The sequence below is a fragment of the Epinephelus moara genome, chromosome 24, assembly GCF_006386435.1.
Source record: "Epinephelus moara isolate mb chromosome 24, YSFRI_EMoa_1.0, whole genome shotgun sequence".
In the NCBI taxonomy this organism is placed as follows: Eukaryota; Metazoa; Chordata; class Actinopteri; order Perciformes; family Serranidae; genus Epinephelus; species Epinephelus moara.
Genome location: NC_065529.1, coordinates 38,630,526 through 38,649,437, shown reverse-complemented (window position 1 = coordinate 38,649,437; position 18,912 = coordinate 38,630,526). Strand labels below are relative to the sequence as shown.

Sequence of the window (18,912 nt, the reverse complement as noted above, 5' to 3'; positions counted from 1 at the left end):
GTGGACTGCTGTTTGAAAGCCTCGGGTTCAGCATTCGGCCATCGCTATCTTCGTTTTTTGGAACCAGAAGTGACCATATTTGGATGAGAGGGTGGAACTGTGTAGGAGAGAGGGGTGGATCTGACTCAGAGACTGTGGTGAGGCCCCACAGACAGCCTGTCAATCAAGCAGCGCTGCCCTTAAATATGCTTAACTTTGAGTTTTAATAAAACATAAACAGGGGAGTACATCCCCTATACAGTTGAAATTAGCTTTAGAAATCAAAACAGTTTTTTGTACCAGGCTGTAAACAGGTTTATTTCTGCTGTAAAGTTGAGAATTATAAAATGGAGGTCTTTGTGGATTAACTCTGTTTTGGAGTCAGCCTCAAGTGGCCATTCAAAGAACTGGGGTTTTTGGCTCTTACGCATTGGCTTCATTTCTCGGCCTTTCTAGGTTGTTGCCTGGTGCCTATTCAGTTCAATGGAACTGCTCACATACACCAAAAACGTTTCTAGCTTTCAGGTTTACATCTGGGATACGCAGCCCACTGAATATGTGCGGTAGTGTTTCTCCTGCTGGCTCCACCCATGAGTTCGGCTCATAGACTTTACATCGTGATAACAACCCAGATTTTCAAACCACTTTTCTCAGCTCCAAAAAAGTTTTACAAATATCAAACCTTCATTGATCAAAAATTCATAATATAAATAGTCACAGTTGACGTTGTTTGCAGTTTGAGCAACAGTTTTATAGACGTCTCTTTTACAGTGGTGGTCTACAGGGAAAATGCTTTTTGGGCCACAGGGGATTTTTTGCTGCAATACCTCGAGTGGCCACTGGGAAAAATTGGAAACAAGGCTGAGCTGCGTTCTTGAGGGCCTGGGCTGCAATGACAGTGCAGAGATGACAAGATGTGGAAGACCCAGGAACGGTGACCAATCAGAGCAGACTGGGCTTTTTCGAGAAGTGGGCTTAAAGAGACGGACAGAATGAGTGTTTTTTGACCGATAAAGCAAGTAAACATGTTCTAGTAGAAACTCAAAATACAAGCATTAACCTGAAAATGAGCATAGTAGGTCCTCTGTTTGCCATCTTGTGTATTCTTAGAAAAAGGGTGCTTTCAGACCTAGTGTTGTCTTGCTTTGGTCTGAATCAGGGACTAATTTTGTTACAAAGTTGTATAATTGACGAGAGTTGACTCGTGTTCTCATGGCAAGCGGACCAGATCAAATACCTGAGTGAGAAACGGAAAAATAAAGTTCTTTGAATTGAAGTGAACTGAACTGAATTGAATTGAACTGAAAGCTACTTTTGACTGGCAAGACTTTCCATGTGGGAAAATCCAGGAAGTAAACAAAACGTTGAAGAAGAGTACACTTGCAAGATAAATGCGACACTTTCTGATGTCATATGCTCATGCTTAACCAAAACAATATGTAAAGTGACTGCAGCTGGTTCCGATCGAGGTCAGAACACCTTTTCACCACAGACGAACCGCATCATAGTTCGTTTGTAACTGGACCGAGACCTCTTCAAGAAGGCCTCGGTCTGACTGTTATGGTGCACACCTGAATGTGATTGCTATGTTCACAACTACCCAAATGAACCACACTTAGGAGGCAAACAAACTTGAGTTCGATTGATTCTAACCAAACAGGGCAAGTGTGAAAGCATCCTAAGAGTCTGCGGGCACTGTCGTGCCTCTGTGAGGCTGTATAGGCACTGCAGTGATTGGAGCTAAATACTAACGCCATCATGCTAACACTCAGAATGACAATGTCCTTCATGCAGATGTTTAGAAGGTAATGCAGGTTCATCATCGTAGTTTAGCATCTTACCACAAAGTACAGCTGAGGGGGAAGGGAAAAGCCATTATATTGGTCTAAATAATTTGCACAGTACATATAAATTAAAATGTTGAGCTAACGATAGCGCTGGATGAAAATTTGCAGAGACATTTCACTCAGAACCACATATCTCAATGCCATGGTGGCAGAAAGGTCAGAATTTATCTTGTCTGGTCAGAAGAGCTTATCCTCTGGGTGTTTTCACCATATTTTATGGCAATACATCGAATTGTTGCCGAGACATTTCACTGCAAAACAAAGATGTCAGCATCACGGTAGCAATCCATCCAACAGTTGCTGAAATATTTCAGCCTGGAACAAAGTGTAGGACAAACAGACTGACACTGCCATCCACAGAGCCACGCCTCTAGCACAGCTTAAAAACAAAGAAACACAATGACATGGCCCGGCTACATTTTCTGTGCTCCAAAATGTCGATAAACAGACTCAGGCACTGGCCTCGTCTCTGCTTAAATTTATTGCTGCCTTCAGGTACAATCCAACCATTCATCATTCTGAAACACCGAATCCCTGCCCTCCAAAAAAAAAAGTCACTAGTTTCAAGTTCCAATGTCTTTCATATAGCTGTAAGATACTCTAGGTTTTTATTTTGTAAACAGTTATAAAGTAATTATGTACACAAGATTTTGTGGCTGTCTTTAAGCAGTATTTGACTATAAACCGTCACCAATCACATTCAGTTCACAACGTAGCTCTGTCATACTGTGAGGCATTTATTGTGCCTTTCTATTTCCTAACTTAACATGCACCCTTCCGCTTTGCCAACTGTCACATGGCTTCAAATTTCTCTTTTACTGCGAGCATGTGTTTGCAACATTTTCAGAGGATAATACCAGCCTATTGTGGAAAGTCATAAATGATGAAATTTAATGTGCATGACAAAGTGCAACCTTACAAACCACTGTGCATCTTCCTGTGTTAAGTCCCAGGATACACTAATATTATCAGTGGCCCCATGGCATCCTGTTATTATAGACAGGAGTCTTAACCGGGAGTTTATTGTATTAGGCTTTGGCATTTAAAAGCCTTTAACCACATGCCACTCATATTTCCCAATTCCTTGTAATGACATGCTTAGCAAAACATTACACATACTGGCTGTTGTTGACAGTACATAAGAGGTTTCCTTTAATCGGACAAATCCCTTTCAGTCTTTGGATTGACGCTTGTTCAGAAAGTTTTAGCAATTTTACCGTAGTTCAATTTATAATAAGTAATCAGGTTAATTAATTGTATTTTCCTACTAAAAAAGATGTTCATAAATAAAGTTTGCCACCACACCAATGGGTTACTCTTTGTCCATGTTGCATAGCATTGTGTTGTGTAATGTCAGGTTGTTTTGTCATTGTTTTTTAGGGTAGAATTCAAAGCTCCTGACATCCGTGACCTTGTGCAATAAATGCCTTCAGGAACATCAGGCTCCTCATATCAGTTTCCCATGCCTGGGAACAGTCATAGTTCCTGGGCCACGCATCCGTTTTTATTACACTGCTTGAAATATCCGCGCACACACATAATCGTGCTCAAACTGAGCATAGCTCTGTTATTACAAACACCACAATAACCGGGCTGCGGTTTAAAGTGCCAGCAACACAGGCTCCAGGAGGAGTCTGAATGACTTCTCACATGGAAGTTAACAGCCTCAAGGTGAGGCCACAGATACACAGTACATGCCCCATTATTGAAAAGTGGTTCTGCCAGACATTTCAAATAAAGAATTTACTCACATAAAAACCTGAATTGACTCCAAGTTGTTGTTTTTTTTATTCCTCTTTTAAGACTGATATGCAGCTCTGACCCAGCAATGTCAAAATATCTTTGGTGTGGTGTGTTAAGTGTAAAGTGTCAACTAATGGTGTTGATTTATAGAAACACTGGTATCACTGGCTTTTACACAGAGGGAAATTAATGGTGATGATTGCTGCTTTGTGGTGATTACACAGAGCTGCGTTGCAAAACATTAATCTGTGAAAATGTGTATGTGACGCAAAAAATGGAAAACAAAGTACAGCTAGATAGTGGCAGTGACGTAATAATAACAATATGAATGAAAGACTCCGGCTCAGAGGTAGAGCAGGTCATCCACTAATCGGTAGATCAGCGGTTTGATCCCCCGCTGTTCCAGTCTGCATGTCGAAGTATCCTTGGGCAAGATACTGAACCCAAAATTGGTCCCGATGGCTGTTCCATTGGTGTGAATGTGTGTGAATGGTTACTGAGTAGCAGGTGGCACTATGTACAGTGACCTCGTCCACCAGTATGCGAATGGGTGAATGTGACCTGGTGTAAAAGCACTTTGAGTGGTCAAAAGTCCAGAAAAGCGCTATACAAGCGCGGCCCATTTACCATTTACCAAATAACAACTGCAACTCCTTAGAGATAAATCAATTTAATTTAATTATGTCCTCCATAATATCATCAAAAAAGCAGATTTACAATTGAAAAGTGAAGAGCTGCCTTTCTGTTCATGTTTTCCCACCACCATAGAATCACCGCATTACGTTTGGCCCACCTCATCTTTACACAAGACTGGTGTTACCTTATTTTCATTTCAGCCACCTATTAAAACAACAATTATCTCACAGCTGGTCAAATCTATCAGGCTAATACAGTTGAGACTGTGCAGCCATGTGGTTAATGAAGCCCAAATTAAATACTAGAGGACCTACAACCTGTAGATATTGAGCATGTGGTGGGATGTGGGGGTTTTTTTCTTCAGTTTTTCTCCATACACTATAACGCCAACAGTGACGCTGGTCTTTTATAGAATACTTTGAGAAAATATATGAGAGAGCTGCCTGAGCCACATTTACATTTATATTAGTTGTACTGTAAGTCCCTGTGCCTAATGACACTTACAAAGAACGGCATCAAATACACCTGGTGCTTAGCTTTGCATAGGTTATAGCTGCTCTACAATAGAGTAACCTTAATTACTTCACAGATTGCTGTTGGCTGTCAGCTGAACTAAGAGAGGATTGTTTTCTCCTGCTTTTCTTATTGTTGTATTCTCACTAAAACAAGATATTCTTAAATAATGTTCACAAAAAGAGTCAGGCAGATGTCAGAACTTACTAATTAAAACAAAATCAAACTGAATGAATATTCAATACGCTGTTTTTTTGGTTGTTGATTTAAAGACAGAATTGTTCCCTGCCAAACACAATATTGTCTTAGGTTGGATGTTTCTGGATTTAAATGTAAAGCCTGTACAAACACAATGGAGTATGCAAAAAGTATAAGAAAAGTCCTAAACTTTAAAGTATTAAAGAAATACATTAATTCCAAGTCGACAAGACATTTTGTAGTGTTAAAACAGCTCATCTTCAAAGACAAGTCTGTGGCATGCAGTTTGAGATAACACTTGTTGAAGGATCCTGAGCTCACACTGTTATCCATGTATTACAGTCGCATGCAAGACTTCTTAGACACCTAATAAACACATTGTATTTTTAGTTTGTGTCAAAAGGAGTCATTAGTGCGCCTAAATATGAATATAATGTTTTGCTGTTCTCGTAATTTCATTAGAGTGTCAGCAGGAGCATACCCGGCTGTCAGCACTTAGGTCTTGTTTTTACTTTCAGCTCCACACTCCAAGTGCGACAACACTGACTGACAGACAAGAAGACAGATAGACAGAGAAAAAACAAAAGTATACCGGACTTCCTGGTTTCTCTTGCTTAGGTTTGCCTCACAAAGTTTAGGAAGTAATCTGCAAAAGTTGTAAATAATCATGTAAAAGATTCACTGATCAGGAGGACAAACTGCTCCAAAACAAAGTCAACTCAAAAGTAAAATTTCACACAAGCACTACAGCAAACATTAGATCTTCTATGTATTGATATCATGACAGGACTCAGCTAAATTCAAATTTTCCGACCGCAAATGTATATCATTCACTCAGACCGCTCCTGATGAAGCTCATGCATGTGTCAGAAGAAGCCAAAGTTACGGTCATCCCACCGTGAGGCTTAAAACCAACCTTGGCTCTCCCTCCTCCCCCTTCCTAGAGGTTGTGATTTATGCCAAAAACCAAAAAGCAATCCCCTGTCTTGGCAGGCACCATGTCTGACAACGTGGGTGCTTGTCGCGGAGTCATTGGCATTCCTGTACGGACTTAATGGCTTAAAGACCAGGGAGGCAACACTCAAATATCAGACTGGGAAGCAGCACCACTCAAGAGGATCACAGGAGCACTGAGGTAAGTTCATCATTCATCTTACACACAGGAGGTGTTAACTATTAAGTGTTGGCTACAGTCTTTACAAATAATCCTGTGGCTGATTCAATCTTAAGTCCAAAGATAACACTGAGTTAAAGTGGCAAACTGTGGAGAGTGTTTGCCTATAAACACCACAGAGCTGCATTTTCCATCATCAAACTTATTTAAAAGTGTAGCAGGATGGCTTCCAGGTTTGCTGCTCGACTGTTTACCCAAATGAGTGCATTTGAAAATGTTTTATTAGTGTCAGGTATGAAGTGTGTGCAAATTTAAATCAGAAGCCAAAAGGTTATCTGAGTCATTTAATAGAGTTTATAAATGTAAATATATGCTAATGTACACTTCCAAAAGCAAAAACGGCTTCTTCCACACTTTACAGTCGCTGCTGAAGTCTGTGTGCTCACTTTTTTTTGGCTAATCTAAATAATTTATTAATATTCATAATTCTATCTGTATGTTCTGTTATATTGTTAGATAATAAACACATAACAGTTAATGACGACAGTCCTCTGATGAATTCATGGCTGGATTTTTTCTCAGCAGCTTCTAGGAGCATCCTGTTTTCTATTCATCTAGCTTTAATTTTTATATTTACCACGACAGTTTCAGCTTCATCTCTCCACTTAATTCTCTACTTTTGACTGTGACTGAAAAAGATACATTACAAACCATAAAATCTGTCTGTACTTGTGGCAAAAAGAGAGCTTGGTAATGACCCAAATGAAGCAAACCTGCCGCTGTCAGCCACTTCACATGCTTAACATCACCGTCACCTCCATAGATAGCCACATGCTTTCTGAACATGCCCTCTTGCTTTTAGTCATTTTTATGATGCTTTACGATGTCCCGTGCTGTGTTTCAGTGCCGGTCATAGAAGCAGCTGGTGGCGTTAACGGCGGTGAGCAACACAGGCCACATGAAACCCATAAAGACCAGCTCCCACAGTGAGGAGCCGGTTTGCTTTGGATTATGTCTGAAGCCTAGGACACATAACAAGTTTTCAACAATTTTAAAAGTAAAGACAGCAGCTCACAGTTTGTGGAGTGCAAAACTGTCTCCTTCTTCAAAAAAAAAATTAGTATAGTATAATAATATATATAATAATAGTTCAACACATTGTGAATGTACAGTAGTCGCAGTAGTGAAGTGCTCATCATATTTACTATATATACTTTATACAGTTACAGCATATTAAGCACAACACTTTCTCTGACACCGTATTCAGTCAGTACAACTTTACAATGTGAAATTATAAAGACACTGATTTAGATGCTGCACTCACAAAGCCAGGCAAAACGTTACTACTAAGACATGTCAAGAGTGGAGCTGTAATAAAGATCAATTAAATCACTATATTTTGCCTGAGAACACCAGCATGAGGTGATCTACAGCGTTCAAACGCGCCTTACTTAGCAGGTTTCACCACATTACGACACACTCATAATGTCGACAGTGATTTACAAGCATATTAAGATGTTCCAGATGGGATGTATACAGTTTATGTGGCATGTGACATATCGTATGACAGACAATCCAGTTCTCTCATCTTCCAACAGCCACCGTTGACACCCAAGAAGATCACGCGCCTATACTGGGTGGTGCTAGAACTGTGCAAATAATGTACTACTGGCATATACACGAGAGAGGTCAGACATGCCCAAACTTAAAGTTCAATATGTCTACTTTATCAACACAGTGGCAACAGTGTCAACAGTTTGGTCGAACATTATAAATCTTGTGTCATTGTTGATTCATGTTCATTTTTCTTACACTGTATGGACGTCAGTTTATCTTAAACCTTTCTTGAATTTAAGTGATCTGAAGTTCTATTTTGGTTGATGTTAAAGGGACAGTTCACACCCACATCAAAAAATACATATTTGTTCTCTTATCTGTAGTGCTGTTTATCAGTCTGGATTGTTTGGTGTGAGATGCAGAGTGTTGGAGATATCAGCCGTAGAGACATCTGCCCTCTCTCAAATATAAAAGGAACTGTCATACGTGTTAGGTTGTCTGTACGCCCTAATCTCTCAAGACAGATTCTGCAATTTACATTGTAGAATCTGTCGGCAGCCCTGTGTGAAAGACGACTACAGGGGGGGGGGCTTTGAGGTTGAACGATGCTGCACTTTAGCCAATCACAATGGAAGGAACGGGGCCGAGACGTGCAGGTGTCCCCAGGAAATGTGTACCTACAGAAACAGCAAGCTCCGCGTCCATGGCGACCGCTCCATCCAAAAAGCCGTCTCATCAACATGAAAAACATGGACAACAGCACAACTTACAAGCATTGTGCATCCACCAGCACACTTTCCACTCCTCACGACAGGAAAAAAAGGGCATTAGTGGCAACGTTTTTACCGCTGTTTGGTTCGAGTTGCAGGTAGGAGTGTAACACTGGGGGCCCCTGCACTTCCGTTAGTCGAAAAACTACAGGCAGTGCCTCCAGAGGTAAAGGAAGAATTTTTTTTAATTTTTTTTTTTAACCGATGGATTTCCAGATTGGTACGCCCCAAACTGTGTATCCTTGGAATTTTTTCCCGTAAACTGTAAACTAAGCTAGGCAGATAAGAAAATGACACTCGGCAAGCAAAAGACAACATTCTGGAAATCAACTATGAGACCAGGTTTACAAATCTGGCTTTCTGGACTGTCACACTCTCCTCAAACTTACCTTTATAATAAAGGGTAAATATTCTACTTTTGATGAGATATGGGGACGCTTTATGACATTTCTAGAGAGGCAGAAGGCTACAGAAGTCTACCTGTATTAATCTCTTCCGTTCCTTTAGTCTCTCAATATTTGTACAGGTAGCATCTCTGATGATTTATTTTGAACCTTGGAGAAGTACTCACTCTATTGCCCTGTTGTAGCAGTTGTTATTAAGATGATGATAAATTGAGGAATTAGTTCTGAAATAAGACTTGCTGGGATCTTATGGCAGGAAGCTGCAGTAGCATATCAGCAATGTTATCAGCTAGGGCTGCAAAGACTAGTCGACTAATCGATGACTAATCGACTATTAAAATAATCGGTGACTATTTTAGTAGTCAACTAATCGGTTTGAGTCTTTTTTCCTAGAAAAGTACGATAAAAGTGCCCCCAAATATTCTTTTTGCAGCTTCTTACGTTCAAATATTGGCAGCTTTACACACTCTCCCATGACGGTCAACTAAAACCCTTTGGCGTGAGTACGAAACAAGACATCATAGATGGATAACTCAGCTCATGTATAATGCACAGTCCAGTCATGCATTACCTCTGCTGTGCATGTGCAGAGTAGACACATCATAGTTTGGTCCAGCTGGGTATAAAGAGTATACAGCCTATAGTGAGAATTATCAGGACTGTTAGTCTAACTGGTCGTGCCGCAAGGGTAATGGTTTCAGAACAAAGACTTCAGACAGTATCGTCAATGTTTAGTTTAAGGAAACATATTTTCCAAATCAATGTTTCTGCAGACATACTAGTCTGCAGTGGCATTGTTTAAATCAATTTTCAATCAGACAGTTACAAAGAGTATGTATGTGTAATGCATGTCTGTGTTTGGTATTGATGCCAGCGGTGGGTGCAGATTACAATCAATACTTGGGAACATGAGCATCTCTCCTCCAATGCTATAAACCACAGATCAAACAAACAGTACAGGGAATAACAGGAAATTCTCGCAGCTTTACTAGAAAATATATTCTGACTCCAGGCAATGCTCCGCCCGTTGTCACAGTCACCTTTATTACAGATCTCACATTTGAACCTGCACTGTGATTCGTCCAATAGAGTCGGAAAGATGAGATTTCAAGCAATTTACTGAAGCTAAATTCAGGTAAATACCAGGTTTTGGGAGGTCTGCTATAATGACTGACAGTCTTGACAATGTCAACATGACCATCTACATATAATCTCATCCCACTTTGGGGAAAGAGGCAGCAGCCAGGTTGCTCTAATAGGGAGGACTCGTTTAAACATTAGCTGAATAGCTATTTGCCAAACTGTTAGTTACAGTAAGTCTACTTAGGCCCCACTCTCACAGAAAGGCAAAGGCCACGCTGCCTTTTTGTGAAAAAAAAAAATGCTTGCTGCACCTTTTGGCAACAATGGACTCACCTCCTTACTCTAACCTTCCCGTGTAATCAATCTACCGTTTATTTATTTATTTAGTTATTTGACAGTAATTAGTTGGATGCTTTGCTTATCTAAAGACTGATGTCTTTCTCCCTGATTTTGTGTTTAGATGGGCGGATACAATTTCAGAGTTTAAAAAAACTCCCTACGCTGCAGAACCAATAGTAACTCCGCAGTAAATCCGTCCTTCGGTGGCTAGCTGAACTCTTGTGATCATAAACACAGTCCGACTGTGTTAAAAGTTTTAAACTAAGTCGCTGTAAGTCCTTTATTTCCACAATCTTGTGGACTGAGCACACGTTTGATAAAACGGAGTTAAATCTCTCGGCATCCATTTTCAAGCTCTCTGTGTGTTTGTGTCCTTGCGGACGAGAAAAGGGGGAGCGCACATTTCCGGGAGGGCGTGTACTTTTCAAAAATGCAAGAGCCGTTGCTTTGTTGCCGGCCGTTTTCTCCGGTGTGTTAAACACACTTTAGAAAGGAGTGTCCCCAGACTATCAGAAGGCGGAGATCTCTGATTGTCTGGTGGTGAGACTAGTAATTAGTATCTAGTTCCTTAAATGTTCAGGCAGAGGGTACTTGCTGTAGCTCTGGTTGAGGGTGAGAGGCTGTCAGCAAATAGTTTGTTGGGCACAGGGAACCAGAGATCTGTGTGGGTACATGAGACCCTAAAAAAGAGGGAGGATCACAGGGAGTACCACCAGTTGGTCCAGGAGCTTCACCTACATGATGGTCATTTCCAGGCATGTTTTAGGATGACTCAGGGGCAGCTTGACAACCTGCTGTCTATCTTGAGGCTGTATAGCTCTGGGTATGGAGCAACCACTACCATCATTTTCTCCTCCATTGTTTATAGACTATAAACTTGTTGTTGCGACCACCACAGAAGGACCGCCTCTCATATCATTCGATTGGACAATGGGGAAAAAAGATGATGAAATAAAGAGATGTTGTGGAGCGCTTTTCCACCTTGAGCTGAAGTTTTTTCAACTCCAGGAGTTTAGAGCGCTCCTGCAAAAACGCTAGGCTCCTAGAGCACTGAAACATGAGGTGCAATGCAACGCAATAACCACTAGCAAAAAGCTTCATTTTCATCAAAATCAATTGTAAAAAGGTTCCTCCAGCTGCCAAAACGCTTTCTGTGTGATCAGGGCCTTAAAAGGCAAAGATCAAATTTCAGTTAAAGGTGCCCTGAAGAGTTTTATAGGCAACAAAGTTTCTGTTTACAAAATGTATTCTGTGTATCTGTGAGGTCTACCAACATGTAGGATTCATTCCTTTCTCTTACAACATTTGCAAAGCCAATATTTCCCAAAATGTTGAAACCTAAAGTGGTAACCAACACAGAAAAAAATCCACAAGCTAACTATAACCATCAGTGTGCATTTTAATAAGTTACACAAGGGGTTAAAGTGTTGGAGAACTTGGCAATGATAAATTACAGAGCAGCATAACAAATGCACCACTTCATCGCCTCAGAAGTCATATCAGTGAGTATTACACAATTACAGTGAAGATGATGATGAAGTGAAAGCACTGGAAAGAGTGCACTGAGGCAATTCATTATGATCTCTCTTTGGTGAAGAAAATACATTTTGTCTTCACTTAAAAGTTACGAAATTTGAAGTTAACAATTCTTGACGACAGCATCTTCATTAGAATCAGTACTGATTACAATAACAGATGTTACTGCTCCTGGTGTGACTGTGTGACTTTATACACTCAGAAAATCACAGTGCAACAGAAAGATACTGGAGAGAGGCAAATGTTTTCTGTGGGTTAGTACAATTATGTACCTGTCATGTTAACTTAATAAATGCATTTTTAGTGACATGTCTGTAAATCTATTTACGCCCCGGCAACACTGACTCCACTACAATTAATGTTCAGTCTATTTTGGTGAAGTGACATTTGTCAACCTAAGTTTAGCAGTCATGTGGGTAATGAAAGATTGCCGTGTACTGGTAGAGATTCCTGCTGCGACTGGATCTGACGGATCATAAAAAATGTAAATTTGATAAGCATGTAATCATTTGAACATCACGCCAGCATGCCGCGGCATAAAGTGACAACAAAAACCCTTTGAATAATGGAAGTTAAAGCCTGGTAAGAAATTACATCATGAGGTTGATGAAATTCTTCTGCAGTCCTAATTTTGAGGGGGATTTTAATTTTGGGACAATGTGATAACACTAAGCGCACAGCAAGCAGCCACAGTGCAAAAATCTACAGATGATCATGTTTTCAGTGTTTTGAATACTGAGAGTGGAATCATTCACAAAGGTCATGTTTTAAAGAGCTTTTTAAAAAGAAAAAGCATTTAAAATTTGTTGCCCTAAAAGGCTTTACTTTTTTTGTGCCTGTTTTTTGAGAGGCTGACACTTATTTACTTTTGAATTAATCTGTTCAAATAATCAGCCCCTCCAGGAAATTGTGATCTTCAAAATCAAAACAAACCTAACACAAATTGCACCGACATATCTGCCGAACAGATCTTGGTTAATACTCGCCTTGTTGACTGCCATTAGTCCTTCAGCAAATAAGACGACATTCACCAATGGTAGTGGCTGAGGTTTTTCTGTTGTGTCACATCGATTTGGTGCAGACTAAAGAGCAGAACTCAAAACTAACAACATCCCGTCATCGTAGGGACAGTACAAAACAGGTTTGGGACAAACAGAGATCATTGGGACACCTTCGGGACAAAAAGGACGCAGTAAATTCACTAGTAAACGCATCTATTGTTTTCCCAATAATGTTTCATTGTGAACCACGAATCTGTGTTGAAACTAGCCAGAGGGGAGCTAGTTAACGTTAGCCTTTAGCTGTAATCAGCAGGTGGTTGGAACTATAAGTTTACATAGGTTGCACTTAGTGACATTATGATGCGTTTGACTTCTATTCAGTAAAAATAAGTACTATGCGAAGGTAAATTGTATCGTTATTGTGATGTTTTGAAATGTAATTTTATCAAATTTAATTTTTGGCGAGAAACTTGAATAAATGTAGTTGTTTCAAAGGTGATAATTTGGTGACATTTTTACGATATGAAATAGATATCAGAAAGGGGAATAATGATATTTATTTTTTCCCAAATGAAAGGAGGTCATATTAAAGGTTATTTCACAGATTTGTATGGCTGAATTTGTGCTTATTCAAAAGGTAGGGTAATAAGGGGTTATTGCACGGTGGTGTGGTGGTTAGCACTGTCGCCTCACAGCAAGAGGGTTCCCGGTTCGACCCTTCTGTGCGGAGTTTGCATGTTCTCCCCGTGTCAGCGTGGGTTCTGTGGGTACTCGAGCTTCCTCCCACAGTCCAAAGACATGCAGGTTAATTGGTGACTCTAAATTGTCCGTAGGTGTGAATGTGAGTGTGAATGGTTGTCTGTCTCTATGTGTCAGCCCTGCGATAGTCTGGCAACCTGTCCAGGGTGTAGAAAATGGATGGATGGATGGACTTTAAATGCATTTTTTCATAATAAAGATTTCTTTATTTTGCTGGCACAAAAGGGGGAATAAATAGCAACAAAAACAAAATAAACAGCTACAACAAACCATCAGGATCGGCTATCCGCCAAATATTTAGCAAAAACATTAGTATCAACCAAGAGTTTCACAATCAGTGCATCACTAAATCCTGGCATTACTCAAAGAGGTTTACAATTTTTCTATTATCTCCACAATATCTCAATTCAGCCAAACACTGTGCTCCTCTCTATAAAACAATCCACTAAAGAATTAGTCGAGGCCAAATCAAATCACACCTCAAAAAGTCTTAAGTTGTTCAATGCCAAAGGAGCTTTCTTGCTATCAACTGAGGTTCTCTGGCAGGACGACCTCCACCTAATCTGAATCCTTTAACAAATACATTTCCTTCAGCAAGACTATCGAATTTAGAGCAAAGTAACACTTGAAAGCTACCTGTGAAATATTTGTTGTATTCTCAAAAAAAGAGCAAAAAAATCATTTTACCTCCTGCTATTTGAATAGATTGACAGAGCCATAAACAGTGTACTTAAATCTCTTCCTTTATCTGTTGCAGGTGGTGAAATTTTGCCGAATCCTCCAGGAATCAAAAGGGACCCAAGATGGTTAAAAGGTCAAAACTGTCCGAGGGGACAGCCACGGGTCAAGGTACGCATTTAGATGTGATCTCATTTTCTACAGGACAAACATCCAATATCAAGCTTGCGTGTCTGCACAACAAAACTGTTAACTTTTCTTCTTTACTCCAAACTCTGAGGATCAATAAGCAATACAGAGCTGACAACTAAGTTTCAGTCGGTTTGATCTCGCTGACAGATTCTGACAAGAGTCAGAGTCTTACAGAATTGATAGAATGAGGTTGGCAAGGAGATCTGTTTGTGCATAAATCTAAAGGAATTGGTGAATATACCTAAGAACTGTTTGCATTGTTAGACTATTTCTCTGCCTGTCTGATGCCTCAGATGGTTTTACTTGATTAATTACTTGATATTATCAAGGTCACATCTCACTCTCAAACACATCATCTTCCTCTCCCTGTGATACAATTCCAATCAAGCTGACGTTATTCAGAAAGTTCAAGGCTGCAATCTGTCCATTAGCAATCGTATTTAGACTTTACAAGAGTACATATACACAGTCTATTAAAGGCCAGCTCATAAAGTAGGCAGACATACATTGCAGACTGATCATAACATTGTACAGTGAGCAGCCAATGAACTTTACAGGGTTAAAGAGATAGTTTGAATCTTTTAAAGTGATGTTGGATGAGCTACTTATCTATAGTCGGTTTATTACATACAGTAGATGTCTGTTGGTACGCCCCCAGTTTGGAAAAAGTAGTCAGGAGTACCACCACAGAAGCTAAGCAATGTACTGCTGGGGAGGGGTCAGCAACACAACATATTTAGCCACCTAAAGCAATCACTTAAATATCAGTTTAAGTGTACGCTATATTGAGAAAACTTTCACCACTTTACTTTGATGCAGACAGACCTTGCCAACAGGAAAGCCATTAACGGTGTCAACTCCCCATCTATGTTGTGGTCAAAGCCACCAGATTCAATTGACAAACGCTGTAATTTTAGCTCGCACAACACAGAAGCTGCCAGTTTACAGCTGCATCGATCAGTTAGTTAGTTAGTCTTATTGTGCCGATCCTTCCACAGCAGTAAATTACTCAGCTTCTGTATCTGTATTACTGTCTAATGCTCAAAACTGGGGACGTATCGACCAGCATCGACTGTTTGAAATACACTGACTATGGATAAATACCATAAGCCCCATTTTCACCGAGGAGGTGGTACAGTACAGTTTAGTTTGGTATGCTTTGTTTTTCTGTTTCCACTGTGAAAAGTTGTGGAAGGTACCAATGGAACTGCTCCGTACCGTCCCCATTTTTGGTCCCCCCTCTGTTGGGGCTGTGAACACTGCAGTCCGTTGATTGGTCAATAGAGGACGATCACTCTGCTCAGGGCTGAGCTGTGGCTGGTTTTGTAACCACTGTTCATATTGTGGAGAGTTTTATCAGTAAACTGTGTTTGGTGGAAAATAGGGCTTAACACAACCCCATCCCAAGATCCGAACTATCCCTTTAACACTCCAGTGCATCTGAACATGAGTGTCAGAATATGATTATTTCCATATTTATATGATGTTTTGTGCCTTTATAAGATACAGTGCTCATATCCAAGTGTACTTTGCTTCAACCTGACATGGAAAAACAAAAAGAAATGTTTTTAAAATGCTAAAAGTATTACAGTTTTCTCCTGTGCTGTACCAAATGCTGCTCTGTTATTTGATTTCCTGTCACTAAGTTTAATTGTTTAAGTCTAATACATCATCAAATGTGAATTCCATGTTGACATGTGCTGTATATGCTCTTTAACATGTGCCTTATCAGATTCCGATGCAGAGAGTGGTAGAGAAGGTAGGCTTAGTGCACAACAGAGAGGCTGTCATCACCTGTCTTTTTCCCCCTCTGACTGCTCACGAAGGCATGAAGACCTGATATGCAATGAGTTTAATAATATAGTGTATGAGCGCACAGATATTTTGTGCGTGGATATGTAGGTGCATCACTACATATCTGTTCTCAGGTTGAATTTTAGGCATGGACTCCCAAAGAAAAGCGTTAACAAGATGAAGTTATTGAAATGTAAATGTACTGAACATGTGACACGAGAGACGTCTACATCAGAGCCACAGCTCTGAATAATAAACTGATGCAGAGAGTAACATTAAACATTCTAATATATCCTGTATTAGAATGTGTTTCAGTGTGGTTCGTGAGGGTGATGATTCGATAACAAAACAACACGTTGATGACCGTGGTCACGTTTTTCACTCTGTTGTTGTCACCGACATTTTGTTTTCTGATGCCAGCAGTGGGGATCAAGAAAAAATCTAGGGTCCCCGGGGTGATGATTACACAGTTTATAGAGACGCTGCCAGAGGGAAAGAGCCATCCAGACTTCACCCGCAAGCCGATTGCTTTGACCATCCAAGAGGGTAGGACTGATAGTATAAGAATAATTTTAAACATTAATATTACAAAGTATTCCAATGTTGAATTTCCATGATTCTGCATAATGGATTAGATCCATGACTTTTGTGCAAAGGGCCAGTGGGAGCAGAGCCCTGCCATTCTACAGCCAGACTCCTGTGTCAGTCAGATAAAATTAAACACACACTGACTCCAATTTAAAACCAGGAAAAGTGACATGATTACCCAAAGACAAATCCACAACTGTTTGCATTTGCATTGTACATAAATGGTGTTGATTTAATGATGTGAGCATTAAACTTTCTTTGTATTTTTATTGCATATATTACAAATCAATACAGAAATATTTAAATAAATATATTCCCTGTCTTTTCAAAATATATAAGAACATGAGGTGAACTTGTTTGTCCTTGTTTTGTTACAGGGAAATTTGCTTTTTTCAAAGCCATTGTCATTGGAGACCCAGAGCCGACTGTTACGTGGAGCAGAAATAATGGAGATGTGTCTGATACGTCAAGATATCAGACTAAACACGATCCCGCTTCCAATGAGCATTTATTTGAGGCAAGTGATACGGCCTATCAGATCACTGTGATATTATACAGCAACATGCTGATGTAAAGGGGCTGTAAAAATAGCACACATAAAATAGATAGATAAAAGAGGAGGAGACATCAATGCCATCCAGTCTCCTAACCCTTCAGTTTGCTTTGCCAATTACTTTTTCCACAATAACAGGATTTCACTCATTCTGAGAGGAGCACGCTCAACAAAGTCAGTTTCATAAAATGGGCTGGATTCATCCGCCTCCATGTCCTGTCAACTCACTGCTGTCTGAAAATATAAAATAGGAGACATCTGGTAACACATCAGGAGGCCATCTACCAATCAAGCAATGCACACAGCCTGTAATTATTCTAGAGTATTTCAATCAAATTGGTGCGTCATGTGCAAGATGCCACAAAGGATACGTATCTATTCATATCACTATTCATTGGATACTGTGTGGTAGTAATTCCGAACCAGGCGTTATACTCCTGTGGGAACCTCTGCAGTTTGCAGGAGGTACAGGGAAAGACTGTGGAGAAGATGATTCAACATTTTTGTTAAGCTAATCTTTAATACGTTTATTGTAATACACAACCAAAAACCTATAAAGTAACTATGATACACTGACTACATCTACATCACATGCTATGAATAAGTGCATGAAAACTAGTTAGCAAGCAAGCAGAAAAATTTGATCTTGATCAACATGATCTTGTCCCTACTCTGCATTTTTGACGCACTTTATCTTGATGCAGATGGGGTCGGTGGTTTGGTTCATGCAACAAAACTGCTTGGTTAGGAAAAGATAGTTGATATTATTCACATCAGTCAACTTCTGTGACTAACGAGTGACGAAGGCCTCACGTGACAAAGTAACTCAACATTGACTTTTAGTTTCAAACGGGACACTAACACCCATCTGAAGCAGACTGTCTCGCTCTTAATGCATTGTCCATTGATTTGACTATCTAATAACACAGATGGGTTTACACTGGAGATGCTTAAGGCCCTGATCACACAGAAAGCATTTTAGCAGCTGGCATTTTTACCGAAGTGCTCTGAACTCTTCGAGTTGAAAAAAATTCAACTCAGAGCGGAAGAACGCTAGCCTGGTGAAACCATCCTAATCTCGCAAGCTCATATTCTATTTCGCTCTGCAGATCAGTCTGGCGATGCCATCATAAAGGCGCATTCTGGCATCGGTTAAAGCTTACCAGGCCAATCACAACCATTTATTACTTTGGGGCGGGCACGTCATCAGAATAGGAGGGACAAGGAGCTGAGTGAACGCATTTCTTAAACAACCAACATGGATACTGATTTTGAAACTGCGATGGTAAATGTGTTGAACAAACTGGAATGTACATTTTCTTTAAAAGCAGAACAAACGCTTTTGTTTTTGAAAGCTTTTGCTGAAAAAAAAAACAGTGTGTTTGCCGTCCTTCCTACGGGGGTTGGTAAAAGTTTAATTTACCAACTGGCTCCGTTGATCGGGAAAAAGATGGGACTCAGTGAAAACCCAGTGGCTATTGTTGTTTCTCCGCTAGTTGCTCTCATGGAGGAGCAGGTCAGGGAAGCGACCAAGCTGGGAATCACAGCCATGCAACTTCAGGAGGAAATCCGCAAAGACGGCAACACTCTTTCCCAGACATCATCAGAGCTCATCTCCACTGCACGCT

General features: G+C 40.2%; 1 protein-coding gene across 1 annotated transcript in view; it reads left to right on the top strand.

The window, feature by feature from the left end:
• Window positions 1–5,905: 5,905 nt before the first annotated feature.
• The window catches only part of LOC126385918 (immunoglobulin-like and fibronectin type III domain-containing protein 1), a 30,377-nt gene continuing 17,370 nt past the window's right edge, over window positions 5,906–18,912 (top strand). Inside the window, exons 1-5 of the mRNA XM_050037961.1 lie at window positions 5,906–6,051; window positions 14,237–14,328; window positions 16,082–16,108; window positions 16,567–16,689; window positions 17,109–17,248. Of these exons, the coding sequence (XP_049893918.1) occupies window positions 14,283–14,328; window positions 16,082–16,108; window positions 16,567–16,689; window positions 17,109–17,248 (336 nt within the window). The 5' untranslated portion in view covers window positions 5,906–6,051; window positions 14,237–14,282. The remainder of the gene's footprint in view (window positions 6,052–14,236; window positions 14,329–16,081; window positions 16,109–16,566; window positions 16,690–17,108; window positions 17,249–18,912) is intronic.